The following is a 27,651-nucleotide window of genomic DNA, read 5'->3' as shown; positions in this document are numbered from 1 at the left end:
CAAGCAGGCAGGGTATTTCATTTAGATGCTTTAATAAATAGAAACACATCAGGATGGGTAGCAGCTTCATAAAATATAAATAAACTGGTTAACAGACAGACCTTACATACATACATATATACATCTCAATGGCTTACTCCAAAATGGCAGTCTAGCTTGTGCAAGCCCTTGGATAACTTCTTAAAGGTACACACACACACACAATGATCTACATCCTCCCTCTTAAAAAGATTGCCCTTTGTAAAAACAATACAAGAGTTAGACATGCATTACTACATACATTAGAATCAAAACACAATATTCATGTCCAAGTTGCTATGAATCTGTTACATGGCTTAGAGATACGACCAAATCTTGTAATATAACAATCTGGACTAAATTTAGCAACAGGGACACAGACTTCAGTGAGCAACTCGTATCAGGAACTTCTGGATTCGTCACAGGAATGGTAATGTCCTCTGAAACTTCTTCAAGAATTGGAACAACAGACAACTCACTCTGAGATAGACAGTCTTTCTCACAGGCTATGTGCTGTGGTATAGGCTCAGACACAGGTCTCAAATGTTTCCAATTCTGCCTAAACTTTGCTCCTTGTGATTCCACAATGTATGATCTTGACTCTACACAAACATTCTTCACGACACCAATCCGATCATAACCTTTGGACGTTTGCATCCTTACCACTTCTCCTTCTCGTAAAGGATTGAGCAGTTTGCTGGTCTTATCGTAGTAGGTTCATAGATTGGTAATAGGCTATCAGCCCTAGGGCCTATACAAGCCTAGCCATAACAATTCCCTGGCTATTTCTTCCCACGGTATTTACTTCCCTGGACCGCTGTCTTGCAGGGCAACTGACATGACCCCCGGGGTGAAGTTCCTATCTCCCATCCAATCATCAAGGTTCCTTTTGAAGAGGACCAAAGAGGCACTCTGCTTGACATGTATGGGCAGTCTATTCCAGAGTCTGGGGAGTCTCTGGGTCAGGAACCTATCCCTCCAGCATGTTTTGTTCATTGTGATGACAAGGTTTAGATCCCTGGAGCATGTGTCTTTGAGGGATTGGGATTTCTTTAAGTGTAGCATGTCCAACAGCTCTGGGTTTGATATGGCCTTATGTTAAGCAGAAATCGCCTCTGAGTAGACGATATGCGACAGAGTATAGTGGAGGTTTTTTTAGACGGTCAGCATAGGGCATCTGCTTTAGGCCTGTGATTCTTTTAGTGAGGTACTTCTGTGGCCTTTCCAGTTGTTGCAGATGTCTTGAGAGGTACATAACATAGGGGCATTGTATTCTATAATGGGTCTAATGAGGGATGAGTACAGTGGGATAATGACCGCCTTTTTTCTGGATGAAAAGCCCTTAGTGATGAGGTGTGCCACATAGAAGGATTTCCTGACTGTTGTGGCGATGTGGTTATTGAAGGTGAGACTACTGTCCACCTGTGTCCCCAAGTCTCATCACACTTTCGGTGTTTAGTGTGCTGCCGCCTATGTGGTAATTCACGGGTACATGTTTTTTTCCCAAAGGGGATAACTATACATTTCTTGGCATTGAGCTTGAGCCCATAGCTCTGGCACCAAGCATCTGTTTCTGTAAGGCCCTTTTGTACAATATCCACATCATTTGGGGATTCAATAATGGCTCCCAGTTTGCAGTCATCTGCGAACTTTGTTAGCCAGAGTCCCTTAGTGATGGCCTGTACTTCAGAGAAGTAGATGCCAAACAAGAGCGGTCCCAGGACTGAACCCCGAGGTATTTCACTTGTTTGGAGCTGGATTTGGAGTCAGCTACTTTTACAGTGTAGGTTCTGTCAGTAAGCCAGTTGGCAACCCACTGAGTGATGTAGGGATTAATGCCCAGCTTAGTAAGTTTATCTATGATTCCAGAGTGGGGGATGGTGTCGAAGGCCTTGGTGAGGTCCAAATAGGCTGTGCAGACCACCTTACCCTTGTCCACGGCTCTGGAGACTGATTCAAAGAAGTCAATCAGGTTCAGGAGACCAGATCGGTCCTTCATGAACCCAAACTGTGTGGGGTCCAGTGTTTGAAGGTTGCCAATGTCTTTGTTTATAAGTTCCATGATAATACGTTCCATGGCCTTGCAGATCAGGCTCATCAGACTGATGGGGCAGTAGTTCCTGGGATCCAAGGTGGACCCCCTTGTGGAGTGAGATAACTGTAGCTGTGTGCCACTCAGTGGGCACAAAGTCTGAGGTAGGACTTCTGGGTTAGGCGTTTCTTAAACAGATTGACTTTCACTGACCTGTTGTTCTCGACACATGGAACCAACAACAGAATACTGCTTGGTAATGTGGTTCTGGTTTGTCTCGGCAGAAGTCACTGAGCAGGTGAACCAAGATATTTATCATGAGGAACATTTCTGAGATTCAACAGGTTCAGGAAAACATCACTATTACCTCGTTTTGACTTCTCTAGTAACTGTTTTGCACTTTGAACGGCATGCTCTGCCAAACCATTTGACTGTGGGTACTCTTGGCTACTGGTGACATGAGTAAAGTCAAATTCTTCGGCAAACATTTTGAACTGTTGGCTTCTAAATTGCATGCCACTGTCAAAAATAACTATGTGCGGACTACCATGTACCACAAAATGATGTTTCATCTTAGTAATGACAGTACTGGATGTTAGGTTAGGAAGTAGGTCAATCTCGCACCAGTTGGGGTAAGAGTCTACTAACACCAAATAATGTTGACCATTCCACTCTAAGATGTCCATGGCTACTGTCAACTAAGGTAGTTCAGGAATCTTGTTTAGCTGAAGAGGTTCCTTCTGTTGACGTGGCTTTGTACTATTACACATGGAACATGATAAAATTGCTCTCTTAATGTCTTGTGACATAGAAGGCCAAAATACAAGACCTCTCACCCTTCTTTTGGTAGAGCCGGTTTCTGGGTAACCACGATGCTTGGCAAGATAGTAATGTACTGTTGTTGCAAGGACTTTGGAACAATTACTTTTGGACCTTTCATAATGATACTTTTGTCAGACAAAATCTCATCTCTGTATGGAAAATAAGGTTGCACTTGCGGAGGTAAACGAGATTGCTGAATGCATTGGCTTTCTCAAGATAGTGACTAGACGTTGGTGGTCTGTTTCACTCTGGATAGGTCTACCATAAACATAATCATGGAACTTCGAACATGCAAACAATTGTCAAAAGTTCTTTCTTAGTTTGGGCATACTGCATTTCAGTTTGGGTTGTCGATGCATAGGCAACAGTTTGACTCTCTTGTAGAATGACTGCATCAAGACCAAATTTCGAAGCATCACATGAAAGAGTAACTGGCTTGTGAACATCACAGTATGAGAGTTGGTGGACTAGCAATTTTCTGTTCCAGGACATCAAATGTTGCTTGATGTGGCTCTAAGACCATGATACATCTTTATGTGTCAGCTCACTGAGCGGTGCTGATAGTTGGCTTAAGTCTGGAATGAACTTGCCTAGGTAGTTAACCATGCCAAGAAAACGTTGCAAGGCTTGAACATTGTCTGGAGCTGGCATCTCAAGAATGGCTGTTTGTTTAGCAGGTTCTAGTCGTAGGCCTGTCCTGGTAAAATAAATGACCAACAAAAGTAATTTCTTGTAGCCTGAGTTTGCATTTCTGTGGACTGAGCTTAAAATTCACTTGATGTCCCCTTTCCTGAGCTTTTCTGAGGTTTCTGACAAGCTCAGCTTCATCATGACCTTCTACTAGTATGTCGTCTACTATAATAGCACAAGGATACCCAGAAAAAAAGTTGCTCCACTGCACGATGAACGACTTCACTTGCAGAATTTATCCTAAATGGCATTCTCAAAAATCTGTACCTGCCAAACTGAGTACTGAAAGTAGTTATCAATGATGATTTCTTGTTGAGCTGAATTTGCCAAAATGAACTCTCTGTATATAATACCGAAAAAATAGAGGCATTTGGCATCAAGGCTGAGACCTCTTTGACTGCGTGCATTGGATGATGAGGTCTTTTTAGAGCTTTGTTCAAATCTTGTGGGTCAATACATATTCTGATGTCCTCTGAACCGTTCTTATAAGCTACCACCATAGAAGATACCCATTCAGTTGGAGTTGCAACTGGACAAATCACACCTTGTTGCACCACTTTATCTAACTCGGCTTTGACTCTGTCCTCCATGGCTATTGGAACTTTATGAGCTGGCCTGATAAAGTACAGTTGTGTACACTTACCATAAATGTAGATGTTCGAGTGCATTCACTGTTGCAGTCATCACATTTGGGTCATCTGCGTGCAGTAGCCCTCAATCGGCCTGATTATCAAAATCTTGGGTCCTGCGTCAGTTGCTGTCTCATCTTCCGTGACGTCAGGTAGTCAGGGGTATAAAGCATGCACCCGATGCCATTACATCAGTTTTTCTTGCCCCAGATGTCAGGTGCCCCCCTCTAATGGGAAGCAATTAAATACATATATATATATATATATATATATATATCTATTTATATATATGTATATTAGATAATATATATATATATATATATATATATATATACATATATATATATATATATATATCTATATATATATGTATATATACACACACAAGGTTATACCTCCAACAAAAAAGCAAATACACCAAAAAGCTTTTAAGCATAGTAAAGGAAGAGTAGAGATATAGCCAAAAGAAGTCAGGGGGCTGGAGGGAGGGTAACCAGGACTGCAACAGTGAACACACTCTAACATCTACATTTATGGTAAGTGTACACAACTGTACTATGTTCTTCATGTTTCACTGTTGCAGTCATCACATTTGGGTAGATTCCCAAAGCTAAGGATGGGAGGAGGAATTTAGATAGCATTAGGACCAGCTATAAGGCCCTGCAAGACTGCAGTGGCAAAGCCAGCTCTGGATTTAGAGAAAAATGGCAAATGGTAATGCTTCGTGAAAGTATGTACAGAACTCCAGGTAGCAGCTTCTAGGATGTCCCTGGTAGGGACACCTCTGAGAAAGGCTGTAGATGCAGCCCTGGTTGAATTGGGGTCTAATCCCCTGTGGGATAGGTTTTCCATGGTGCTTATAGCAGAAATGAATGCAATGGCCTATCCATTTAAACATGGTTTGCTTTGAAATAGCCTTCCCCTCTGCCCCTGCAGCAAATGCCACCAGCAGTTGTTGGAGGTTTAGTCCTGTCCAAGTAAAATCTTAATTGTCTGTGCACATCTAAGGAGTGCAGTGTCCGTCCCCCTTTGTTCTGTGGATTGGAGAAGGTTGGCAAATGAATGGACTGATTAAGAGCCACACTGAAAACCACCTTGGGCATGAAGGAGGGATTGGCCCTGAGGGACACCCTGTCCGTATGAAAGATGATGAAAGGCTCCACTGCTATAAGGGCCTGTAATTCAGATACCCTTCTTGCTGAAGTGATTGCTAAAAGGAAGGCTGTTTTCCAACTTGCAGCTGGCTCAAAAGGAGGAAGAGTGAGTTTTTCCAATACAAAGTTAAGGTCCCAGGCTGGAGTTGGGGCTCTCCTGGGAGGTCTTAAGTTTTTGGCCCCTCTGAGGAACTGCTTGAGCAGTGGATGAGAGAAGAGGGGTGATTCTGTGTTGTAATGAGCTGAAATGGCTGAGGTGGGAATTTTGATGGAGGAAAAGAAAGGCCCCTGTGAAGCATCTCAGTTAAGTATTGAAGAATCTGAGGTAAATTGGGCGCTGCTGTGCCCATCTCTTGAGTTTGGTTTCAGGCACAAAATCTTTTCCATTTTTCAGTATAAGATTTTCTAGTACTAGGCCTCCCTGCCTCCAAAATGACATCCAACACTTGTTTACTGAGGGATGGTAATGGAGAGATTAGGTAATTAGTCAGGCTGCCAGGTTCAGGGTTTGAAGCTGAGGGTGCAGAATCTGGTTCTCCTACTGTGACAGCAGGGTAGGGGTCTGAGGCAGGTGCCATGGGGGCAGCAGTGATGCACTGCGCAAGAGGGGGTACCAGTGTTGGCGTGGCCAGTCTGGTGCAATCAATATCATCCTTGGTTTGTCCTGTTTGATCTTTAGTAGTACTTTGGAGAGGAGAGGCAGAGGAGGAAAGGCATAAACTGATAGATTTTTTTCAGCTGAAGGACAGAGCATCCACTTTCCAAGCTTGTTTGTGGTGAGTCCTTGTGCATAATTTGTCCAATTGGTAGTTCTGGGGGGAGGCAAACAGGTCTATATCTGGGCTCCCCCATTTGTTTATCAACATGTTGAAAGTCTTTGGTTCCAGTTTCCACTTGTGTGGGTCCATGAGATTTCTGCTTAGTTCGTCTGCCAGTGTATTTAGTTTTCCTGGCAGGAATTGAGCTTGTAGATACACTTTGTAGCTAAAAGCTGTGTTCCACACAGCCATGACTAGTCTGCAGAGGGTGTAAGAATGAGTATCCCCCTGCTTGTTTATGTACCACATAACAGTGGTGTTGTCCGTCTTTGAGATTAATTGTCCTGGAAGAATGTGGTCCTTGAAGGCTGTCAGAACATTCTGTACAGCTAACATTTCTTTTTGATTGATACGCAGGTGCATTTGACTTGGGCTCCATTTGCCCTGAATGCACTTCCCTGCTGGGTGAGCCCCCCATGCATAGTCTGATGCATCTGTTGTTAGGGTTTGGGCCGCAGGGGGCAGAGTGAATGGTAGTCCCTTGTTTTGGTGGCAGGCCTCTGCCCACCAAAGAAACTCTAACCATAGGCAAGGTATGATAGGGATCATTGCTTCTAGATCCTGAGAATGTTGACACCATAGGTTTTTTAGATACCATTGTAGTTTCCTCATATGCAGTCTTGCATATGGATTTGGAATTAGTAGAATGCAGGAGGCCATGAACCCCAAGGCTTGCAGTATTTGCCTTGCAGATAGCAGGGTTTTTGTGGCCATTAGTTTGAAGTTGTCGTCAAATGAATTTGTTTCTCTGGTGTGAGGAAAGCCATCTGAGAAGTTGTGTTCAAGCTTGCTCCCAGGAATATAACTTGCTGACAAGGTACCAGATGTGATTTCTTTTCGTTTATGGTGTATCCCAGACAAGTTAGCACCTTTTGTACAAATGCCAGATGACTCAAAAGTATGTCCTGGCTTTCTGCCTGAATTAGACAATTGTCCAGGTATGGGTACATTTGAATATTTCTTTGCCTGCAAAATGCAATGACTGGAGCTAAGTACTTTGGCTTATCTACTGTGCCCAGGGTATTCACAAAGGGCAGTGCAGAGAACTGATAGTGCATGTAGCCTGTTTTGAAGAGTAGGTATCTTCTGCAAGATTCCCTGATTGGGATGTGCAGGTAGGCTTCCTTTAAATCCAGTGTTGCCAACCAGGCATCTTTGCCTAGCATAGGAAGCAACTGGTGAAGAGTTAGCATCTTGAATTTTGGAATCACCAAAAAGGTGTTTAAGACAGAAAGGTCCAGGATAGGACGCCATGAGTTGTCTTTTCTGGGTACCAGGAAAAGTCTTGAGTAGAAACCTTGTCCCTTTTCCTCTTCTGGTACAGTTTGAATGGACTTTATGCTTAAGAGAGAGTACTTGCTTTTGAGCCTCTGCCCACTGATTTGGGGGTAGATCTGGCCACCCGTTTGGGGTTGGTAACGTGTGGAAGTGGAATCTGTATCCTTGGGAAACTATATTTAGAACCCATTTGTCCTGGGTAATGAGTTCCCAGTTTTTTGCCTGCAGAGCAATCTTTCCCCCTAAAGGAGCAGTTACTTGAGAAGTACTTGGAAGTTTTAAAGTTAAGTCATTGAGACAGTTTACCATATGGGGGAGTCTTACTAATCCCTGATTTGGAAGTAGGAGCCCCCCACTGCTTAGTCCTGTGCATACCCTGGGACTGAAGCCTGGGTGTTCTGCTAATTCTGAGTTTGGACTGAGAAGGCCTGGAAGAGGCAGTAAAGGGTCAATGCCTACTAAATCTTGCAAGGCTGTACTTGTAGGAAATCTTTAACAGTTTGCACAGATTTAGCTTTTTCCTTCATCTTTTTAAGAACTACTTCTGCTTTGTTGCCATACAGGTGGTCCTGATTTAAGGGAGCATCCAGCAATTTAGCTTTAACATGATCTGGCAAAGACTGCTCCTAAAGCCAAGCATGCCTTCTAAGTACAGACCCAGTCACAGCAGCCCTGCTAGATGCCTCTAGTGAATTAAAACCACATTGCAAAGTATGTTTTCCAACCTGCTCAGCAGAATGCATTAAATCCTGTAAATCCTTATTTTCAGCACAGTCAGGAATCAACATCATTTTCTATTTATGCAATCCAGTAATATGCTGCTGATACTTTAACATATGAAACTGGCAGTTTAAGGCCCTAATGGCCAAGGTTGCAGAATTGTATACCTTCTTACCCCATCTATCCAGCGCCCTGGAGTCTCTATCAGAAGGGGTAGGATTTTTGGCAGTATTAGCCTTAATGCCCTTGGGTCGCTGTGAAATGGTCTCAGGATCCGCAGTAGGATTTTTAAAAACGAACTTGTGAGAGTCAGGAACCCTGTAATATCTATCAGGTTTTCTGGGAGCAGGAAGTAAAAAGTCAGGAGCCAAGTTAGATTCCGAAAAGCATCAACAACAATGCCCAAAATGGAGGGATACCTAAAGGCTATTGTTGAGGCAGGAGTAAGAAATCCCTAAGCCTCTTTTTAGAATCAGAGTAATCCTGGCTTTCCCAGCAAAAATGCTCCCTAAGAGTATGCAAGGTTTCACCAAAAGAGAAATCCTCTGGAGGGGGGGAAGCAGAGGGAATAGAGTCCTTTGCATCAGAATCCTCATAGGTAGACAAGCGTAAATCCTGGTCATCAGAGGAAACAGAAATTTCAGAATCCTCTTAGAGGGCGAAGGCTGGTTCCCCTGATTAAAGTAATAAGGTCTTCAGCCATTCTTATCATTTGCTTTTTAGGCATAGAGGCCTGACCATGCAGTCTGGGCGTCGGTTTTCTAGGCATGGTTCGAGTTTTATGCCTTGAAGAAGAAGATGGCATCGGTTTAATATGCAAGTCAGCAGGCCTGAATACACCCTCAGAAGCCGGTACCTGCACAGCGGCTCCGGACCCATCCAAGGTAGACACATCCGCAGGTTCCACAGCTGAAGCATCTCACGGCATACTGGACTCCGAATGGGTCTCAGTAGAGGCCTGCGAATCTGAAGTAGCGAGTATCAGGGGCTGCGAAAGAGCCTCACTGAGTACCAGCAAACTGGCTTAGGAGAAGCAATGTCGGCAGCTTTGGACCTAGGCGGCCTGTCTCAGTCTTTATCTTTGCGTTTTTCCGGAATGTCGGTAGTCGGATGGCTTACCGAAGACATATCTGGATAATTGAACCGAGTACCAAAATATTTAGAAGCGTAAATATACCTACGATGAATAGTTTGTTGCTTAAATAAGGCACAAAACCGACAGCGAGGTACGTCGTGGTCAGGGCCTAGGCAAGGAATACAGTACGAATTAAAATCTTTATGAGGTATTAGCTTTCCACAAGAAATACAATTACTGACACCGGTTTAGAGCATGAAAAAGTTTCCCCAACGGGGTACTTAGCTTTAGTTGAAGACTTCGGTTCTGAAACTTGAAAACAAAAATTTCAGGAGATGGCCGACCGGCACTTGCAAACTGCTTCTGCTTCGGGCACCGCATGGCAAGAAAGACTGATACAATGATGTTGGCTGCATGCTTTATACCCCTGACTACCTGACGTCACAGAAGACAAGACAGCAACCGATGCAGGACCCAAGACTTTGATAATCAGGCCGACTGAGGGCTACTGCAAGAAGATAACCCAAATGTGATGACTGCAACAGTGAAACACGAAGAACATCTGGATTGACATCTGGGTCTAACTTCATGGAGTACACAACTGGAAGCTTCCCTAATTTGTCTTCGAAGAGATTAGCATAGGTAGAAAAAATGTACTGAGTGAAATTAGAGAAGTGGTCTTTTAGGCTAACTTGACGGACTTCCTTATTAAATGAAAGCAGTGCCATTTTCAAACTGTCTCGGAGCCCTGATAATGACTGAACATACCTTTTGACCACATAAAATAAGTTGCAGCATCTCATAGCAGAGTAACATGAAAGCACTACTGAGCCTTCAGTTTGAATTTCTTTGCCTCCATAAACAACAAGCTTCGCACACCTTGCCAAATCAAGACTTTCACCGTGACACACACTAGCAAATGTTTCTACTGACATAATATTGCACTTGGAACCTATGTCAACCTTGAGCACTATGGGTTTGCCATTTATCCAAAAAGTACAAAAAAACTTCATTCTTTGCCCTTAAATCTACTGCACTGACTGTTTCATAAAGCACTGACACACCATCAACATAAAGAGTAGGGTTGCAACTCTCTAATTGATCAACTCATTTCATAAAATGTTCCCTTTTAATAAAAGAACGTGAGCCTTTGATTTACAATTTTTTTTGAAATGATTCCATTTATTGCATTTGTGACACTGCTGACCAAAAGTTAAAAATTTCTCCCTTTAAGATTCATGACTTCCACCACAATTACGACAGTTGGCAATGAAACTGGGTTGGGGCCCATGCTTCGAGTTTGCTGACTCACTCATGCTTCACTGACGCTGTGCAAACCCTGGAATTTGCCAGAAAGCTCTGAGGTTTACCAGCAAGTGCTGCAGGGGTTACAGTTGCTGCCATGTGCTTAGGCCTGTTTCTTTTAACTATGTGCTGCATACTATCAACATGAGCTTTGCCACTGTGCCTTCTAGAGCTGTTCTAATTTGTAAGATTTGTGTGCTTTTCTGTGAGGTCATATATCTGACAAATTTCAAAGGCCTTATTCAAAGTTAAATCACTGTCATGAAGCAAAATCTTTCTCACAGCACGATCTTTTATACCACACACGTCTGTCTTATCAGCTCGTCCCTTAAATCACCAAATCTTCATGTTTTAGCTTTATTTCTCATGTTGGTTATATATGCTGCAAAAGTTTCACCAGGCTTTTGATTCCTTGTATAAAATAAGTGCCTTTCCATTGTAACATTTGTCTGGGGGTTACACATTTCTCTAAATTTATGTTTCAAGAACTCAGGGTCCTCTCTTGATTCAGCTTGTGCAACATGACAGTTTTCCCCCTCTCCAGTAGGTGTATACAAAAATGAACATTCCCTTTCTATAACTTCTGACCCAGCTAAATTAAGCAGAATAAATGCCTTTGTACTGTCATCTTTATCAGAAAATGCAGCCTGTAATGTCGTACTCTTGCTCAAACACTCTTCAGTTCTCAGCAATATTACTGTCAAACTCAAGTGCACTGGGTTTTCAAAATCCGTCTGCCATGCCCACAAAGCATGCAGAAACACATTGAAAATATGGCCCTTGTAATTATGTACAAACTGTTCTGTGAGCTTGTAATAACATTCAAATGCACAATAAACTCTTCAAAATACTGTACTTCGCGAAATATGCTCTGTAGTGGCTGTATTGTGCGAAACAGCTTTACTGTAATACTGCACAAACATGTAAATTCTTTATACACTTCTGATAACTCAGATATCTTTAATATGAAAAATACAGATTCGTTAGGCGCGTTTTGAAAAATGTGTTTTCGTTTTATGCAATTCAGACTATTTCAAACATTTTTCATAGTAATTCAAATATTTTATCAATATCAGACATATCTATGCGAATATCTTTTAGAGCATTCTGCATGCCTCGTTTCATATTTTGTGAATAAGAAATAGTGCTGAGCAAGTTTAATACCCAAAATTAGTTTCTGACCTATTTTGCGACATATGGATGATTCACTCTTGTATATTCCTCCAATTTCAACTAGGTACCCCTCGAACTCAAACTGAAGAATTTGGATTCCCTCCTATCCCAAGTCATTTTAGATACCATGTCCTTTTAGGCATTCCGCTTGTGACACCATGTTGCTCGTCCCTCTCTAACACAGAAGACAAGCAGGCAGGGTATTTTGTTTAGGTGCATTAATACACAGAAACACATCAGGATGGTTAGCAGCATCATAAAATATAAACAAACTGGTTAACAGACAGACCTTACATAGATGCATACTTATGTCTTAACAGATTACTACAAAATGGCAGTCTAGCTTGCACATGCTCAGTATTTATACACCTGTGCAGGCCCTTGGATAACTTCTTAAAGGTACAAGCACAGACATTGATCTACACATAACATAAGGAAGACTGTTAGTTTACCAATTAGAAACTGCAACTGCAGTTAACACAACACAAAAATTGCAGCAAAAGTTTCACAATGGAGTACATATCTGCTCAGTCTGAGTTGAAAACTTAGTGTAATGCAGGACTAATGAATGCTCTTTACTCAGCATAATACCCCTGAGGCAAGCAAGAAATAAATATGGTGCATGGTGCAGCTGGATGCCACTTTACACCAGGATGTGCTGATGTCCAAGAGAAGGTGGCATCTGCCCTGCTTAGCTCTGAGAATTAGGTCACATATTGAACTCAGCCTGTGAGCAGAGATTCCAGTCATAATGACTGCAACAGTGAAGCACATAAAGAACATATAAAACACTTACTGACCTTATGCCCAGAGTCTGGTTGTAACATACCCCTTCTGGCTGTTTTGAACTAAACAGCTTTCCAAAGCCTATGACACTGAACCTAACAATGTTACCAATTTTTAGGGAAAAAAAACCCTGGACAGTGAAAATAAGAAATTCATACAAGTAATACTGTGCAGACCTTTCCAGAATTTGATTTTACAATACTGTCTGTAAATTACATCTGATTGCAAAATAAAAGACAGAACTCCATAACCAAAGTAAACAAGTTGTTTAAAACTACTCCGGACTCTCTGCCTCGGTTAACGTCAGCAGAATATAATTCATCTATGCATTTACCTCAAGGAGTATTCATTTATTTTACATTTGTTTACCGAGAGTGTCCGACTGAGTCAAGATGGTCCGTTTTCAGGGGAGGCCCAGGGAGAAAAGCTCCAAACTACATAGTAAAACATTAAGTAAATACAATTGAATTGAGTGAAGGAGAAGACAACAGTAGAGATCCAAGTTACATAGTGAAACAGTAAATACAATAAAAAGTAATACAATTGAAATGGGTGAAAAAGACAAGAATAGTGCACAAACAGTGAAATAAGATAGTCCATGATATAATGGATTTCAAGTACTGTGTGCTGAGTACATGATATAAAAACAAAATGCTAATATCTTTACTAAACTATTATACATAAAAGATTTTAGAAAGTAACGATACTTACAGTGTCATCATTCCTGTAGGGATTCAGTCTGTTATAAACTGCTTCAATTACACCCCGTCTAAATGAAATTATAAAACAAATGCTTAGTGAATAATGCAAACATTTCATCACAATAATATAAAGATACAGAGTTGAACATTACCTGCTAGATAAAAATAAGTTATATACTCACCAGAACTTTACATTTAGCCGATATCTGTCTGGACACTGGAACTGGTCAATGAAGACACCTTATCACCACAGCAACAAAATTCTAGCTAGCTTGAACTCTGCCTCTATCCTTTAAAGCAACTTTCACAGCAGATCCTCCACATCAAGGGAAACAAGCAATCTCAGTAACCATCATTGGTATAATGAAGAAAGATACATCTGACGATATAGAGAATTTAGTAACCAAGAGCCAAATGAAGGCCTCTGGTGTTCAACTAGGCTCCTCCAAACCCAACAATTTGGAGGGGTGGAGTTGGTAGGTGTGTGGGTGGTTTCATTATCCAGATAGATACCAGTTAAATCTTGTATGCTGGCACATAACTTATGCACTTAGACTGGCCATGTCTGGACAGAATATCCAGCAGTCCTTGGATGGTTAAGTATGACAAAAGACCTTTTAGAATGAAGGCCCCAAAGAGGTTCTAGACTTGAAGAACAATATATCGAAACTGTAATGTTTAGCAAAAGTATTAAAGGTAGACCATGTTGGGAGCTGCAAAAATTGCATCGAAGGGCTAGTTCCTGAAGAATGCTGCTAATGTAGCTTGAACCCTGACAATATGTGCTTTTAGTTCAGAAAGGAGGGTTTTGTTACTAGATGAACACCAACACATGCAGTGAGATAACTTCTTTGATGGTGTTACCATAGCCACTTTCCAGCCTTGTTTCAAACTGGAAAATTAATTTAATAACAGACTGTTCCTTTCTGAATGCTTTAGTTCTGTGCAGGTAAAATCTGAGCTGTCTGTACATGCTCAAGTATTGCAACATATTACATTGTTGAAATGCCTTGAGAAAAAACACAGGAAAGTGGGTGGACTGATTTAAATTAGACTGTGTTGCAACACTGGCCTTGAAGGATATATTCTGTCTTTATGAAAAGAAACATAAGGAAATTTGGATGATACACCCTGCAATTCTGAGAACTGTTTGGTGGAAGTGATAGCTATCAGTAGTAATACTTACAAGACAGGAATTTATATTAGCAGAGCTGGTAAGTTTTATTTAGAATGAAACTGAGGTCCCACAGAAGGGAAGGATCAATCAGGGGCAACCTGGAATGGAACACACCTTTTAGAAATGTTTTACAAAGTCTGTGTGATTCTAGGGATGATAATGTAGTCCACAGATATGACAAAATTACAGCCAAATATACCTTTTAAATTAAAAAGGTCATTACTTGAGATATAGGAGTAAATAAGGTATCAGTGAGAGGTCTACTTGCTCATAGTGAAAATGATTGCTATTTACGTCTATAAATCATTCAGGTTGATGGCCTTTGAGAGGCTGCAATTAACTGTATAACCTCTACAGGGAGTTGTGGTTGCCTGTTCAACCTGTTTACAATAATAATGGAAGTCCCATAGATGTGTGTTGCTGTTAGAAAGCTATGCAAAGGGGTGGTCATTTTCTAAACTTGCACACCCCTCTGTAGAGGTGAAAAATCATGTTCTGTCCTGCTCTTTTAGGTACCATAGCAACACCACATTGTCTGAGTGGACACACTGCACCTTCGGGGATAAGCTCTTGAAAGGCCTGCAATGTTATGAAGACCATTCATCTCCAAGATGCTGGCATACAGTTTGGCCTCATATGTGGTCCACATGCCTTGGACCATCCTGTTCAAAAGGTGCCAGTATGGATGTGTCAAGTGGGTACTGCAGCTGTGGAGATAGGCTGAACAAAGAAAGTCCATTAACTGAGATTTTCTGGGTTCATCCACCAGAACAGATGCTTCTGACAAATCTTGGAAAGTTTATGGGTTTTGGCATTCTTGAGTGCCCACTGCAGGATTCATATAGTCTGGCATATTGCACTGTTTGAATAGAGGCCATCATAAGGCATGACGTTTTGAAGCCAAAGCTGCATTGGGCTTTCGGGATGTACTTAATACATCTTAGTTAAAAAAAATCTGGACAAAGCTAAAAATAAGATGGTGGTGGTGGTGGGGGGGGGGGGGGCAAAGTCCAAAATCAGGGACAAATTTTAAATACTGCTCTTATAAACTTTGAAAGCTGATAAAACAGTATGTTTTGCATTAGCATGCATTATGCATTTCTGAAGGATGAGAAGTCTGAAACTCAAATGCCTGTCATTAGTTAGTGACCTCAAAGATTTCTCAGAAAACTATGCATTTTATAAGGAACAGACCAAAAATATGAGGCAAAAATCTGGGCTAAGTGCAAAATTCTGGACAGCTGAGGAGTATGGACATGTTCAGAACAGCTTGAACTATTGCTGCAATCCTGCCTGGAATTAATATTGCTGTCTGTTAAACTGCATCCAACTGTCAGCCAATGAACATCAGAAACAGAGTGTTCTAGTTAAAATTTTGCTAAACTGAATGCAATCCCCAAGGACAGTCATAACTGGAGTAAACACTTCTTTTTTAATTTCTCCAATCTTTTGGGTTTCTAATACTGACGGGAATGGACCCCATTCCTAAGTCAAAGTGCAATTAAAGTTCATGAAATTAGCATGGTTTTAGTCTTTGATGTCAGCCAAAAGTGCTCTTTGCAGAACCCGCAATATGCACAGTAATAACTCCTGCAATTTGTACGAGGTTACATGGATTGGTAACATATCTAAATACGACTGTAGATTCTTTTTTATTAGCCCTGTTGCTCCTACTACTACTGGAAATGTCTGAGTATCTTTCTTCCACATTGCTCTTGTTTCTGCCTGCAAATCCTGATATTTTACGACTTTGTGTCTCTGTACGCAAGACACTGTAGTCACTGGGTGTGACAATTTCAATGATCAGTGCTACTTTTGTGTTCTTTTCTTGGACCACTATATCTGGTTTTCTAGCATCTATCTTTTGAACTGTTGGCAATGGGTGATTCCATGTGATATAAACTTTGTAGCTCATGTTTCCAGTATTTTTCAGCTACTTCAATACCATAACATTTGCACAATCCCCACTGCAACAGTCTTGCCATATTATTATGCCTTTCAGTATACAGTCCTTCCGCCATTAGTATGTCGCAACAAGATGTGTGTGACTGTTTCCAATTAAAACCAAAACTTGTCTGTTTCTCCCACATGTTCAATGGACTTTGTAAACCATCGCGTACATAACCCACTATTTTGGGTCGCCAATATTAACCTTTCATCTCTTGGTTTGAATTCACCTTTCCTCAACCATTCCTGCATCCATTCCTGATCAACATGAGGTTCTTCCAGAAGTTTTCTATACTTGCAACTATATTTATGCTTTTTTCTACATTTCTTCCCACCTCATCTAGTCCTTTTGCTTATGTTAAGTGTTCCCACTATAGATGCTGGGAGGAGCCAGCAGTGGCAGTGTAGACAGGGAAATATTTTTACTCCTAGAAACCATGTGTGTACTGTGACCATCAGCCATACACTTGAAGAACACCTGGGGAGCTAAGGTGACACCAAAGGCCAGGGCCCTGAACCGATGACTGGCACTCACCTGAAAGTACAAGAATTGTTTGATTGCTTCACTATTTTGATGTGCAGATACAAGTCCTGGAGATCTAAACAGCACATTCAGCCTCCTGCCTGCAAGCATGGCAGGACAGACTGTATTACGATCTTCCAGAATGACTTCTTTTTCACATACTGACTTCACAGGCTGAGGTCCAGAACTGGTTTGAGGTCCTGAGATTTCTTGGGCAAATGAAGAATCTGGACTATTTACGGTCTGAAGGGACCTCATGGATAGCTTTTTTGAGGGGAGATTTCTTTGCCACCTGTTAGGCCCCCCTCCTCTGATGGGATGAAACCAAGAGTGGGCAAGAAGGGCAGCAGTTTGGCTATTTCTGAAAATGGTATTGGATAACCTCTGGATATAATTCCCGAGATCCAGCTGTCTTGTTTGACAGCCATCCATGCAAGCAGATGCAGGAAAAGGCACCCCCCCCCCCCAACTGCCTCTTGAACAGGACAGGCTGGCAATCATTCAGTGTTCATACTGGTGAACCCTGGAAAAGGTCATTAAAACCCTAAGAAACTGAATAAAACTGCTAGTTACTGCTAGCTGTTTATCTAATCCTAACGAGCAAGAACATGAGAGCAATAAATAAATTAATCTGGTCCAAAACAACAAAAAGTTGTCCCTGAAACACTTCAGCTAAACTGAAGAGATTTTGAACAGCTTGTCTGTGGCAATGAGGTCTGGATAATCAGCTGGAAGCAGTGTGTTATAGGACAGGGAAGGAGCTCTAGCGAGCCAGAGTTTTGTTGTCTGCGTAGCAATAAGACATCTCTGGGTCATCAGTCAATCAGTTCTACTGTTCAGACAGGACCAGCCTAAACTGAAAGATAAACTGTACTGCATTTTCCCCTCCAAAGTGTCAGAACATGAAGCAGCTCTAGGATAACTCACCACATCATCAGCTGGATTTGATGGTTCTAGAACCACTGCATAACACAGTCAAAAGGAAGATGATAGTTCACAAACTTCTGATGGAAACCTAGGATGAGGATTTGCATGTTCAATTTTGGGTGTGTAATGAATGTGCTGAGCCCCCCCTCCCTTAGTATTGTGGTTAACTTAGTTAATGATCGACAGACCACGATGCTTTGCCAAAGATGGTCTGCACCTGTCGCCCCTGGGATTCAGGTTACTGGCTAAGGCTCTTGCCACCCCTATAGTGCCTTTTTTAGGCAAAGTTCAAAGGACAAAAACCACCACCTTAACAGGTACAAGCATGCAAAATCTGAAGGTAATGCAACTCAAATACTAGAAGTCTAAACCCCAAAATGCACTCTCTCGAGGCACTCCTAAAAATGGAGAACATCGATATCTGTGCAGTAACTGAGACCTGGTTCAAGGCTCCAGAGAGGACCCCTGCAATACCAGGCTACAACTCTTACCACACTTTTCGGCCACTAAACCAGGACCGAAACACTAAAGGTGGAGGAGTGTCAATATTCACCAAGGATAATCACACCACCAGGCTAGTTGCCCAACACAATGCGTCTGAAATTATCCAGGTGCAACTAACACTAGGTAAGACTGCAATCCAAATTGTAGCTTGCTACAGATCCCCCAACATACCTCAAGATTCTCACTACACCTTTCTAAACATACTGGAAAATATTAAGATAGAACCAAACACCCTAATACTGGGTGATTTTAACTACCCTGCCATTAACTGGGAAAACTACTCATGTACCAACACCTTTGCCCAACGGTTCTTGGAATTCATAAATTCTAACGCCCTGGATCAACTAATCCATAGTCCCACCAGGGGCTCCAATATCCTAGACCTGGTCATTACCAACATGGGAAATCGATGCTCCACACCTATGGTCACCCCCCCGTTAGTCAGGTCTGACCATAAGCTAATCACCCTTAACATCCACATCCCACCCCCCGGTAAGGAAACCTCCATAAAAAAACTTCTCCAAAGCCAACTTCATGCTACTCAAGTCAGAAGTGACAAACTTCATGACACCCATGCAGACGGGAACTGAAAGTTCAACTGCTGAATCCTACACTAAGGTACTGTACGAGCACATCCACTCATGAATGAATCGTGCCATCCCAAATAGAACCAAGATGCTCTCATCCAAAAAAAGGAAGCCAATCTGGTGGTCCCCTGCCATGAACAAACTTTACAACAAAAGGAAGAAACTGTTGCAGAAAAGAGGAAAATCCCAGGATGAAAAAACTCCCTTACCAGTCTCAATAAGAAACTGAGATCCCTCATAAAATCCTCCAAAGCTAGTTACGAAAATAAAATTGCCAAAGATTCCAAAGACAACCACAAGGCATTCTATAACTATGTCAAGAATCTAAATGGCAATGCTCAGATCTGTTCTGAGCTAAAACAGAATGGCATTAAATATACTGATCCCAAGGATATTGCCAATATCCTGGCAGATCGATTCAGTGCCAACTTCACCCCCCCTCTCACCCCCTAAATGGTCCATCTCAATACCGGAAGATTGCCAAATTCCGGTAATAATGGCCACACAGGTAAAAAAACGCACTCTCCAAAGCTACGAATACAGCATCCATGGGATCAGATGACATCCCAAGCTGTGTACTACATGAACTACAATATGAACTGGCACCTCACCTAAGTGTCATGTTTAACCATAGCCTCACCTCAGGTTTCGTGCCCACTGAGTGGCGCAGAGCTACAGTTATCCCACTCCACAAGGGGGACCCACCTTGGATCCCGGAAACTACCGTCCCATCAGTCTGACGAGCCTTATCTGCAAGGCCATGGAGCATATTAACATGGAACTTATAAACAAAGACATTGGCAACCTTCAAACACTGGACCCCACCCAGTTTGGGTTTGTGAAGGGCCGATCTTGTCTCCTGAACCTGACTGACTTCTTCGAATCAGTCTCAAGAGCCATGGAGTCCGCACAGCCTATCTAGACCTTGCCAAGGCCTTTGACACCATCCCCCACTCTGGAATCATAGACAAACTTACTAAGCTGGGCATTAATCCCTACGTCACCCAATGGGTTGCTAACTGGCTTACTGATAGAACCCACACTGTAAAAGTAGCAGACTCCAAATCCAGCTCCAGACAAATGTAGTACCTCAGGGTTCAGTCCTGGGACCGCTCTTGTTTGGTATCTACTTCTCTGAAATACAGGCCAACACTAAGGAACTCTGGCTAACAAAGTTCACAGATGACTGCAAACTGAGAGCCATTACTGAATCCCCAAATGATGTGGATACCCTACAAAAGGGCCTTAGAGAAACAGATGCTTGGTGCCAGAGCCATGGGCTCAAGCTCAATGCCAAGAAATGTATAGTTATCCCCTTTGGGAAAAAACACGTATTCGTGAATTACCATATAGGTGGCAGTACACTAAACACCGAAAGTGTGATAAGAGACTTGGGGACACAGGTGGACAGTGGTCTCACCTTCGATAACCACATCGCCACAACAGTCAGGAAATCCTTCTATGTGGCACACCTCATCACTAAGGGCTTTTCATCCAGAAAAAAGGAGGTCATTGTCCCACTGTACTCATCCCTCATTAGACCCATTATAGAATACAACGCCCCGTTTGGTATGTACCTCTCAAGACATCTGCAACAACTGGAAAGGCCGCAGAAATACCTCACTAAAAGAATCACAAGCCTAAAGCAGATGCCCTACACTGACCGCCTTAAACTCCAGCTATACTCCGTCACATATCGTCTACTCAGAGGCGATCTCTGCTTAACATACAAGGACATGTCAAACCCAGAGCTGTTGGACATGCTACACTTAAAGAAATCCCAATCCCTCAGAGCCACAGGGTTCAGGGATCGCGACCTTGTCATCACAATAAACAAAACATGCTGGGGGGATAGGTTCCTGACCCAGAGACTCCCCAGACTCTGGAACAGATTGCCCATACATGTCAAGCAGAGTGCCTCTTTGGCCCTCTTCAAAAGGAACCTTGAAGAATGGATGGGAGAAAGGAAATTCACCCCGGGGATCACGTCAGTTGCCCTGCTAGACAGGGTTCCAAGGAAGTAAACAGTGTGGGAAGAAATAGCCACGGAATTGTTATGGCTAGGCTTGTATAGGCCCTAGGGCTGACAGCCTAGTACCAACCTATGAACCACACATTGTGGAAACATAATGTCTCTAAATGTTCCCTTTTCCAGTCCTTGTATAAAAAGGAAAAAGAATGCTTGCATCACATGGTTAAAACTGATGCTTCTTGAAGCAAGAATTACAAAGCTTTCTCCCAGACTTGTAGTTTTAACACAAAAATAACTGTGGGTTAGTAAAATAATCTGCTGTAAACGTTTCCACTGATAAAATGCTACCCTTCCAAAGAAAGTACAAGACTGCAGCAGAACATGAAGTATTCACGAAGTATCCCATAAAAAATGGGAAAAGTAGGAGTGTGAAACTAATCTGAGGCTAGGGAACAAACACCTGGCAGCCCACCTACTGGCTACTACTTCTAGACTAATGGTCCAGCTTTGCAGTAACTGCGAAGTATTTTCATGTTTTGATACCACCAATGTTTTTTTTTTCTCAGCATGTCTGACACAGTCACAACTTTACTATTTGTCTTCACCTTTGATAATAAACAGTACCTGATTTCAAGGTTGCCACATGAGGTTCACAGTTACCTGTATCATCAGGCTCTTGATCCTGGAACTTTTGTGGTTTGGAGACTGGGTACTACACTATTTAGATTATAATTTTTTCCAGATACAGGAGAGGAGTAAGATATAGTTTTGCATGCTGTCTGTAAAGTCTTGCATGAAGTTGTCTTAAAGATGCATCAGAACAAGGTTCAGCTCATGTAACTTGAAGTAAAATTCTTGGGAATAGATGTTACAGGAGAGAAGGCAGCCAGTAAGTGAAAGGGTGACAGTTTTTCAGCAAGTCCTCCTCCTCACCACAGTGACAGGGTTATGAAAGTTGATATAGCTGGTGAACTCCTCTAAAGAAGCTGTTGATTTTTGCTCAAAGGATGCAACTGGTGTGTGCCATGCTGTAAGTTGCAAGGCTTCTGACCAGCCCTTGGTATAGATATTTGAAGCTCAGATTTCTTTTGAGAATTGGAAAAATGCTTTGACTACTACTGAAACCTTGAATAATGCAGATGCAAACTGGCCATTATACATGAAAGTGCATGTTAATGATGGAGCAATTTCAGCTGTACTGTTGCAAAAGTGACTCCAAGCAGCTCTGGGAGTAGACTTCCAGCTTCAACTTTTAAGGTACTTCTCTCAGATCTTGGATCCAGCTGAAAAGGGGTTTACTCCCAATATGAAGTATGTTCTGGGAATGTAGTGGACTATGATGCAGGCAAGACATTACTGCTGTTTTTGACCTTCTAATCTTGTGCCACACTGAAGCTGTTGTTGTCAGGAAATTCCACAGGCATCAATTTCCATAGAATAGCAAAGTTGACAGCTGCTCTTGAAAAAAAGGCTCAACTGCACAGGTAGGAAGAAAGTGCCACTTGCTTAACTATAGCATGGACGGGAAGCCACAAATGCTGGCTGCCAAAAACTAGAGAATACTCCTCTGTCATTTTTTTTGAGGGGGGGGGGACAGTACTGCAAAGGTGCACCTTGTGGGTTGGGGGCACACTAATGGCTTTTGATATTGACACAAAGGGGCTTATGTCACGGTTATGTTAGTTGTACTCCAGATGAACACTAGTTATTTTACGTACAAACTATCCAGTCATGTGCTGACTCAGATGGCAGAGTTGAAAGCATCCCTCAATGTCATGGAATGCTGTACAAAAGCCACCGAACACACTCACTGAAATGATTTAGTAGTACCATCACTCTTCAGTGAGTTGCATTTGTTGGCTTGGGCCAAAAGGGGGATGACAGATTACCAGGGAAGCCTTTACAACATGATAAAATCTTAAGAGAAAATTTTGGAAAAAGGAAAGGTACCAGGGAAGTGATCATTCTATAAAGTCAAAGCACAAAAGAATATCTAAGAGTTGACACAGGGGTTTAAGGTTCTGAGCAGTTAACCAAATGCTTTCTGTACAACATGGAACACAGTTTGATTCCTTCCACATTCATCTGCCTACTGTACGACATTTGAGCTAGTCACTTAACCAAAACAGTGTTTCTGGGTCACCCCTGAAAAGGGGTACTTGTGTCCAATCAGCTTGGTTGATTAGCAAATGTATAAAAACTGGTAACTACAAATCAACATATTCTGGGAAATGTGACAGTAGGTTAAACAGCAAAAGAAGCTGCCTTGGATAGGGATGTGACATATCCAGGTCCAGCCATAGCTGTGGTTGAATGGGCTTTTCTAGGAAGATAATCACTCTCTCATCAAGATTTGACAGAGACCCAAGAAAGAATGAGAGACCGAACAGCATTCCAGATGAATACAAACTGAACAAGTACCTGACAAATAATTAATAGATTATCAGAAGGCTATAAGGGCTATAAAGTATCTTACATGCCTCTTGCAATGGCAAGAAAAAATGGTTAAGTTCAATCATATCACTCATGCACATCTGAGATCAGAGAGTCTGTATCAGAAAGTGAAATTCAAACTCGGGTACCGCTAGTCTGAAATAAATGTGTCAAAGTATTGCAAATGAATGCCTGATTTACTTTCAAAATGACCCAAAAGGCAAGCGTAAACCATTTTTTTAAAATCTATGCAGTCACCCCAGATCAGCTTTACTGGACCATAGTCTTCTGATAAGTGTGGTTACAAGTTATGTATTAGTACCAACTGAGTTCTCTAAATAAGTGGATGTTTTGCCCTCAGTCAAAAATACAGCCTATCATTGCACTCGAATGTAAATGGCAACTCTTCTCCACAGCTGACTGCACCACCTAACAGCCACGCCTTTGCTCCACCCTAGCCAAAGTCCTGGGTTTAAACCAAGGACACAAATGATTGAAAAGAATTATACAATGCTAGGTACTTGACAGGTAAACTGAGAGGAATCATTTGTCATGCCATGAAAGGGAGGACCAACTGTTGTAGTTGCCCACAGAATTAGAAAGTATTGAGGCAAGAAACTCAAGGTAATTTAAACTAACCAGTGCAAATAAGCAAATGCGTATGCTTCTCCCACTAATAACCAATATGTGCACTTCTGCTTTCAAACTGGGTGTAATACAAGTGGATATGGGGAATGCTTAAACCCTTTACCAGAATAATAATAATGAATTGTTCCTTCCAAACAAATGACTTACCTGACAGACTGCATCTTTTCGGTTTAACAATATGTACATGTCATGATTTGCTTAAACTCTCTGTTCTTGTATTAACAAATTATCTCACATATGTATTGATAAACCAAAAAGATGCAAACTTTCAGTCTTTATGAGAATGATGACAATAAATTGTTCCTTCCAAACTATTAGCTTACCTGAAAGACTGCATGTTTTTGGTTTATCAATACTTACACATGATGATTTGCTAATCTAAGAACAAAGATTACTGATTCAAGCAAGTAATAAATTGGTGATATTGTTCTCAATACTGTTTGATATACTGTATCAAAAGTATCATGTAGTAACATAGCAAAATGCTGTAATGGATATTCTGTGTCAACAGGAAGAAAGAGATTGTGGTACCTTGCCCTACTCATGTATGGATAAAGGTAAAATGTAGTTAACAGGCAATACTTTTAAGTTTCTGGTAGTTAGTTTTTGTGTATAGCAGTGCTGTGCCAAATTAGTTGTAAGATCAAAAAACACTGTTACAAGAACAAAAAAAAAAAGTTACTCTCTCCAAAATTCAACAGATATAAAAAATTACAGTTATGTTAGTTAAATTTCCATAACAGTAGATGTCTGACAAGATCACTGTTGCAATTCCAGTAGCCTGAGTGTTTATATGGAATTTATTCTGCCAAAGATCAGACATTCATACTTGTTTATTAGGTTAACAATCACAAGAGCCTTTTTTAAGCCTAGCCATGCATCCCAAATCTCTGACAAGTTCTTGTACTCTTGATAAGTGTAAACAGGGGCTTTGGAGATGAACCAATTACAGGCTGCCAGTGTCCATTAGAGGCGTAAGTGCCAAATCAGGGATGAATTTCCTATTCCCCATCTAACTGTCCAAGTTACACTTGAATTAGGTTAGGAAGGGGGAAAAAAAGTTACGTACTCACCATAACATTCCATATGAGTTGTTGCTTTTCATTTGTCTTCAACCTGTGTGAATACGGATCCGGTATGGATCTGACTTGGCCGTATTTTCCAGCATCGGATCCGAGCTCCATGCTCCTCCCCTACCCATAATGCCACCATATCCCTCCTCCCCTTAGATAGAGTCTGCTGCCGACAGTAGCACCCCGACCTTACAGCCTAACACCTTGACACTAGTACCTTGAAAGCACTATAGGAAAGACAGAGGCTTGTCAAAGTAAGTCTCTTCCATCCGGTCCAGCACACATCCTGCAAAAGGCAGGGGGAAGGAGGGAGGGATGGTTAAAGACAAATGAAAAGCAACAACTCAGATGGAACGTTATGGTGAGTACATAACTATCTGAAGTTGTTGTTTTCATTTGATCTTCAACCTGTGGGTCAGAGTCACCAACCAGGAAAAGGCAAACTTTCACCAACCAGAAAAGCAAAAATTAGCAGCAAAGGATGAGAACCACAGGTACAAAATCCAGCAAAATACCGTTTATTGGTAAGCGCTTTCATCAGGTTTAAAATCACCAAACTTCTTCAGACACCATTTTGCAAACATGCCCAGCCATTTATACCAGTGTCATAACTACCAGCAGCCAATGACATCTAATTAACACCCCCACATAATTAATTTAAAAATTCAGGAACCTACAAGTTTAAAAATATACATGTTCTTTAAAGACACATTCACAGCATTATTAATGTTGCATTACATCCATCTACCATTTGAATTTATACATTACACCACATTTCTAGTGATAAAGAATGTAATTATATCAATCATAGGCTTTTAATTTAAGCAAACTAGAAATGGACACCATGTCATTTAATCATAGTGGACAATTAGCATTCAGATAAATCTGCCACCATACCTCTTTTCTCTTCTAAATATAGCTTCCATGGTCCCCCATGAGTTTCTCGTTGTATCTGCTGTAATACCGCAAATTTAAAAGTGTGTTGGGGAAATACCTTTATGTGTCTATATAAGGCATTTGGTTTCCTTGTGTTGTGCTATTTCATAAAAATGCTCATAAATTCTTTGTGACAATTTACGTTGTGATTTGCCCACATAGTATCCACTGCATTGTGTGCATAGGGCAATATAAACCACTGCCCAAGCATAGCAGGTATATTTGCAGTTTATTTTTATGGTCTTGTCCACTACCTTAATGCTGGACCCAATAAAAATATGTTGGCATTGATGGCACATACCACATGATGCCGACAGGTCAGTGTCCTGGTATCAATACATTTCCTTTCCAAAATATTTTTTATATTACTACCCCTTCAATATACTACCTTAGGGGTTGGTCCAAAGGTGTCCAGCATATATAAATCCCCTTTGATAATACTCTAATTTTTGTTTAAAACATCAGTTACCATATGGCTGTCTTCACAGAATGTAGTAATAAAAGGACAAAAAAAGCATTGTTAGTAAAAGTTAAATTCCTTTCTTTGCCATGACCAGATTCATATATTGCTTGACTACTACTTGTCATACACTCATGTTATGATTCTGTGTACCAGGTTGAAAGGGGGGGTGGGGGTGATATTAAACTTGACCCTTGTATTAGAGGTACATAAAATCCAGTTTTTCGCTTCCTTATAACTTCATCCCTTATACTACGAATCAAAGGTAAGGGATACCCCCTATCCAAAAACATCTGTCCTGTTACATCACATTCACTCAAAAAATCAAATTCAGAAACCATTTGGGCTGAGCTTACAAGTTGCCCCTTAATGATTCCATGTTTAACATGTGGTGGATGACTACTAGTGTAGTGTAAATAACAGAAAATATGGGCCTTCTATATATTTTATATTTAATTCCCCCACCTTCCATCTTGGATAATTCAACATCCAAATACACTATACAATTTGAACACAGTGAATAAGTGAATTTCAAAAAGTCAGTTGTCTGACTGATATACTCTACGAATGAACTTATTTCCTCTGGGGTCCCTTCCAGCAAATGAACAAATCGTCCAAAAAGTGGGCATACATAGAGATATAGGTATGAAATCTGCTAGTAAAAAGAAAACTGTGGGGCAGAGTCCCCAACTAACAAAAGACCCAGGGAGGTCCTCATGGAAGAATATCCCGGAGCACAGAGTAGCCAAAGAATGCCCTGCCTCTGAACAGGAGATCCAACTTATAGTGCAAAATAAACGTGTGCGAAGATACCCAAGTAGCTGCACAGCAAATATCATCCAAAGAAACCCCAGACCAAAAGGCTGCTGAAGTAGCCACAGACCCGGCAGAATCTGCCTTAATCTGTCCTGGTGGAGATAATCCTTTGGCTGTATATGCCACAGCTATGCATGCCACAGCTATGCAGTGACAGATCCAACGAGCGATAATCACCTTTAATACAGGTTTCCCTAAGAAAGGTTTGGAAAAAGAAACAAAAAGTTGATCAGACTTGCAAAAGGATTGTGTTCTATGCAAATAAAAATGCAATTCCTATGAACGTCTCCCTTATTCTGGAAGTTGGGAAGAAAACGGAGAATGATAACCTGATTAATGTTAGATTCCAAAGCCACTTTTGGGAGAAAGGAAGGGTAAGTGCGCAAGGACACCCTATCCTTATGGAACACCATATAAGGGGACTTAACAGATAAGGCTTGAATCTCA

The 27,651-nt window shown here is 41.4% G+C and overlaps 1 protein-coding gene across 10 annotated transcripts in view; it reads right to left on the bottom strand.

The window, feature by feature from the left end:
• PPM1A (protein phosphatase, Mg2+/Mn2+ dependent 1A) overlaps positions 1–27,651 on the bottom strand; it is a 1,336,273-nt gene that overhangs the window by 98,779 nt on the left and 1,209,843 nt on the right. For all 10 annotated transcript variants that reach the window (XM_044074476.1, XM_044074477.1, XM_044074470.1 and 7 more), the window contains one exon: positions 13,212–13,269. In XM_044074476.1, the coding sequence (XP_043930411.1) occupies positions 13,212–13,269 (58 nt within the window). The remainder of the gene's footprint in view (positions 1–13,211; positions 13,270–27,651) is intronic.

Source organism: Protopterus annectens, chromosome 6.part0 (assembly GCF_019279795.1).
Source record: "Protopterus annectens isolate FY-2018-M chromosome 6.part0, PAN1.0, whole genome shotgun sequence".
Classification (NCBI taxonomy): Eukaryota; Metazoa; Chordata; order Ceratodontiformes; family Protopteridae; genus Protopterus; species Protopterus annectens.
The sequence above is the reverse complement of the archived record's forward strand: the minus strand, read 5'-3'. Positions and strand labels throughout refer to the sequence as shown.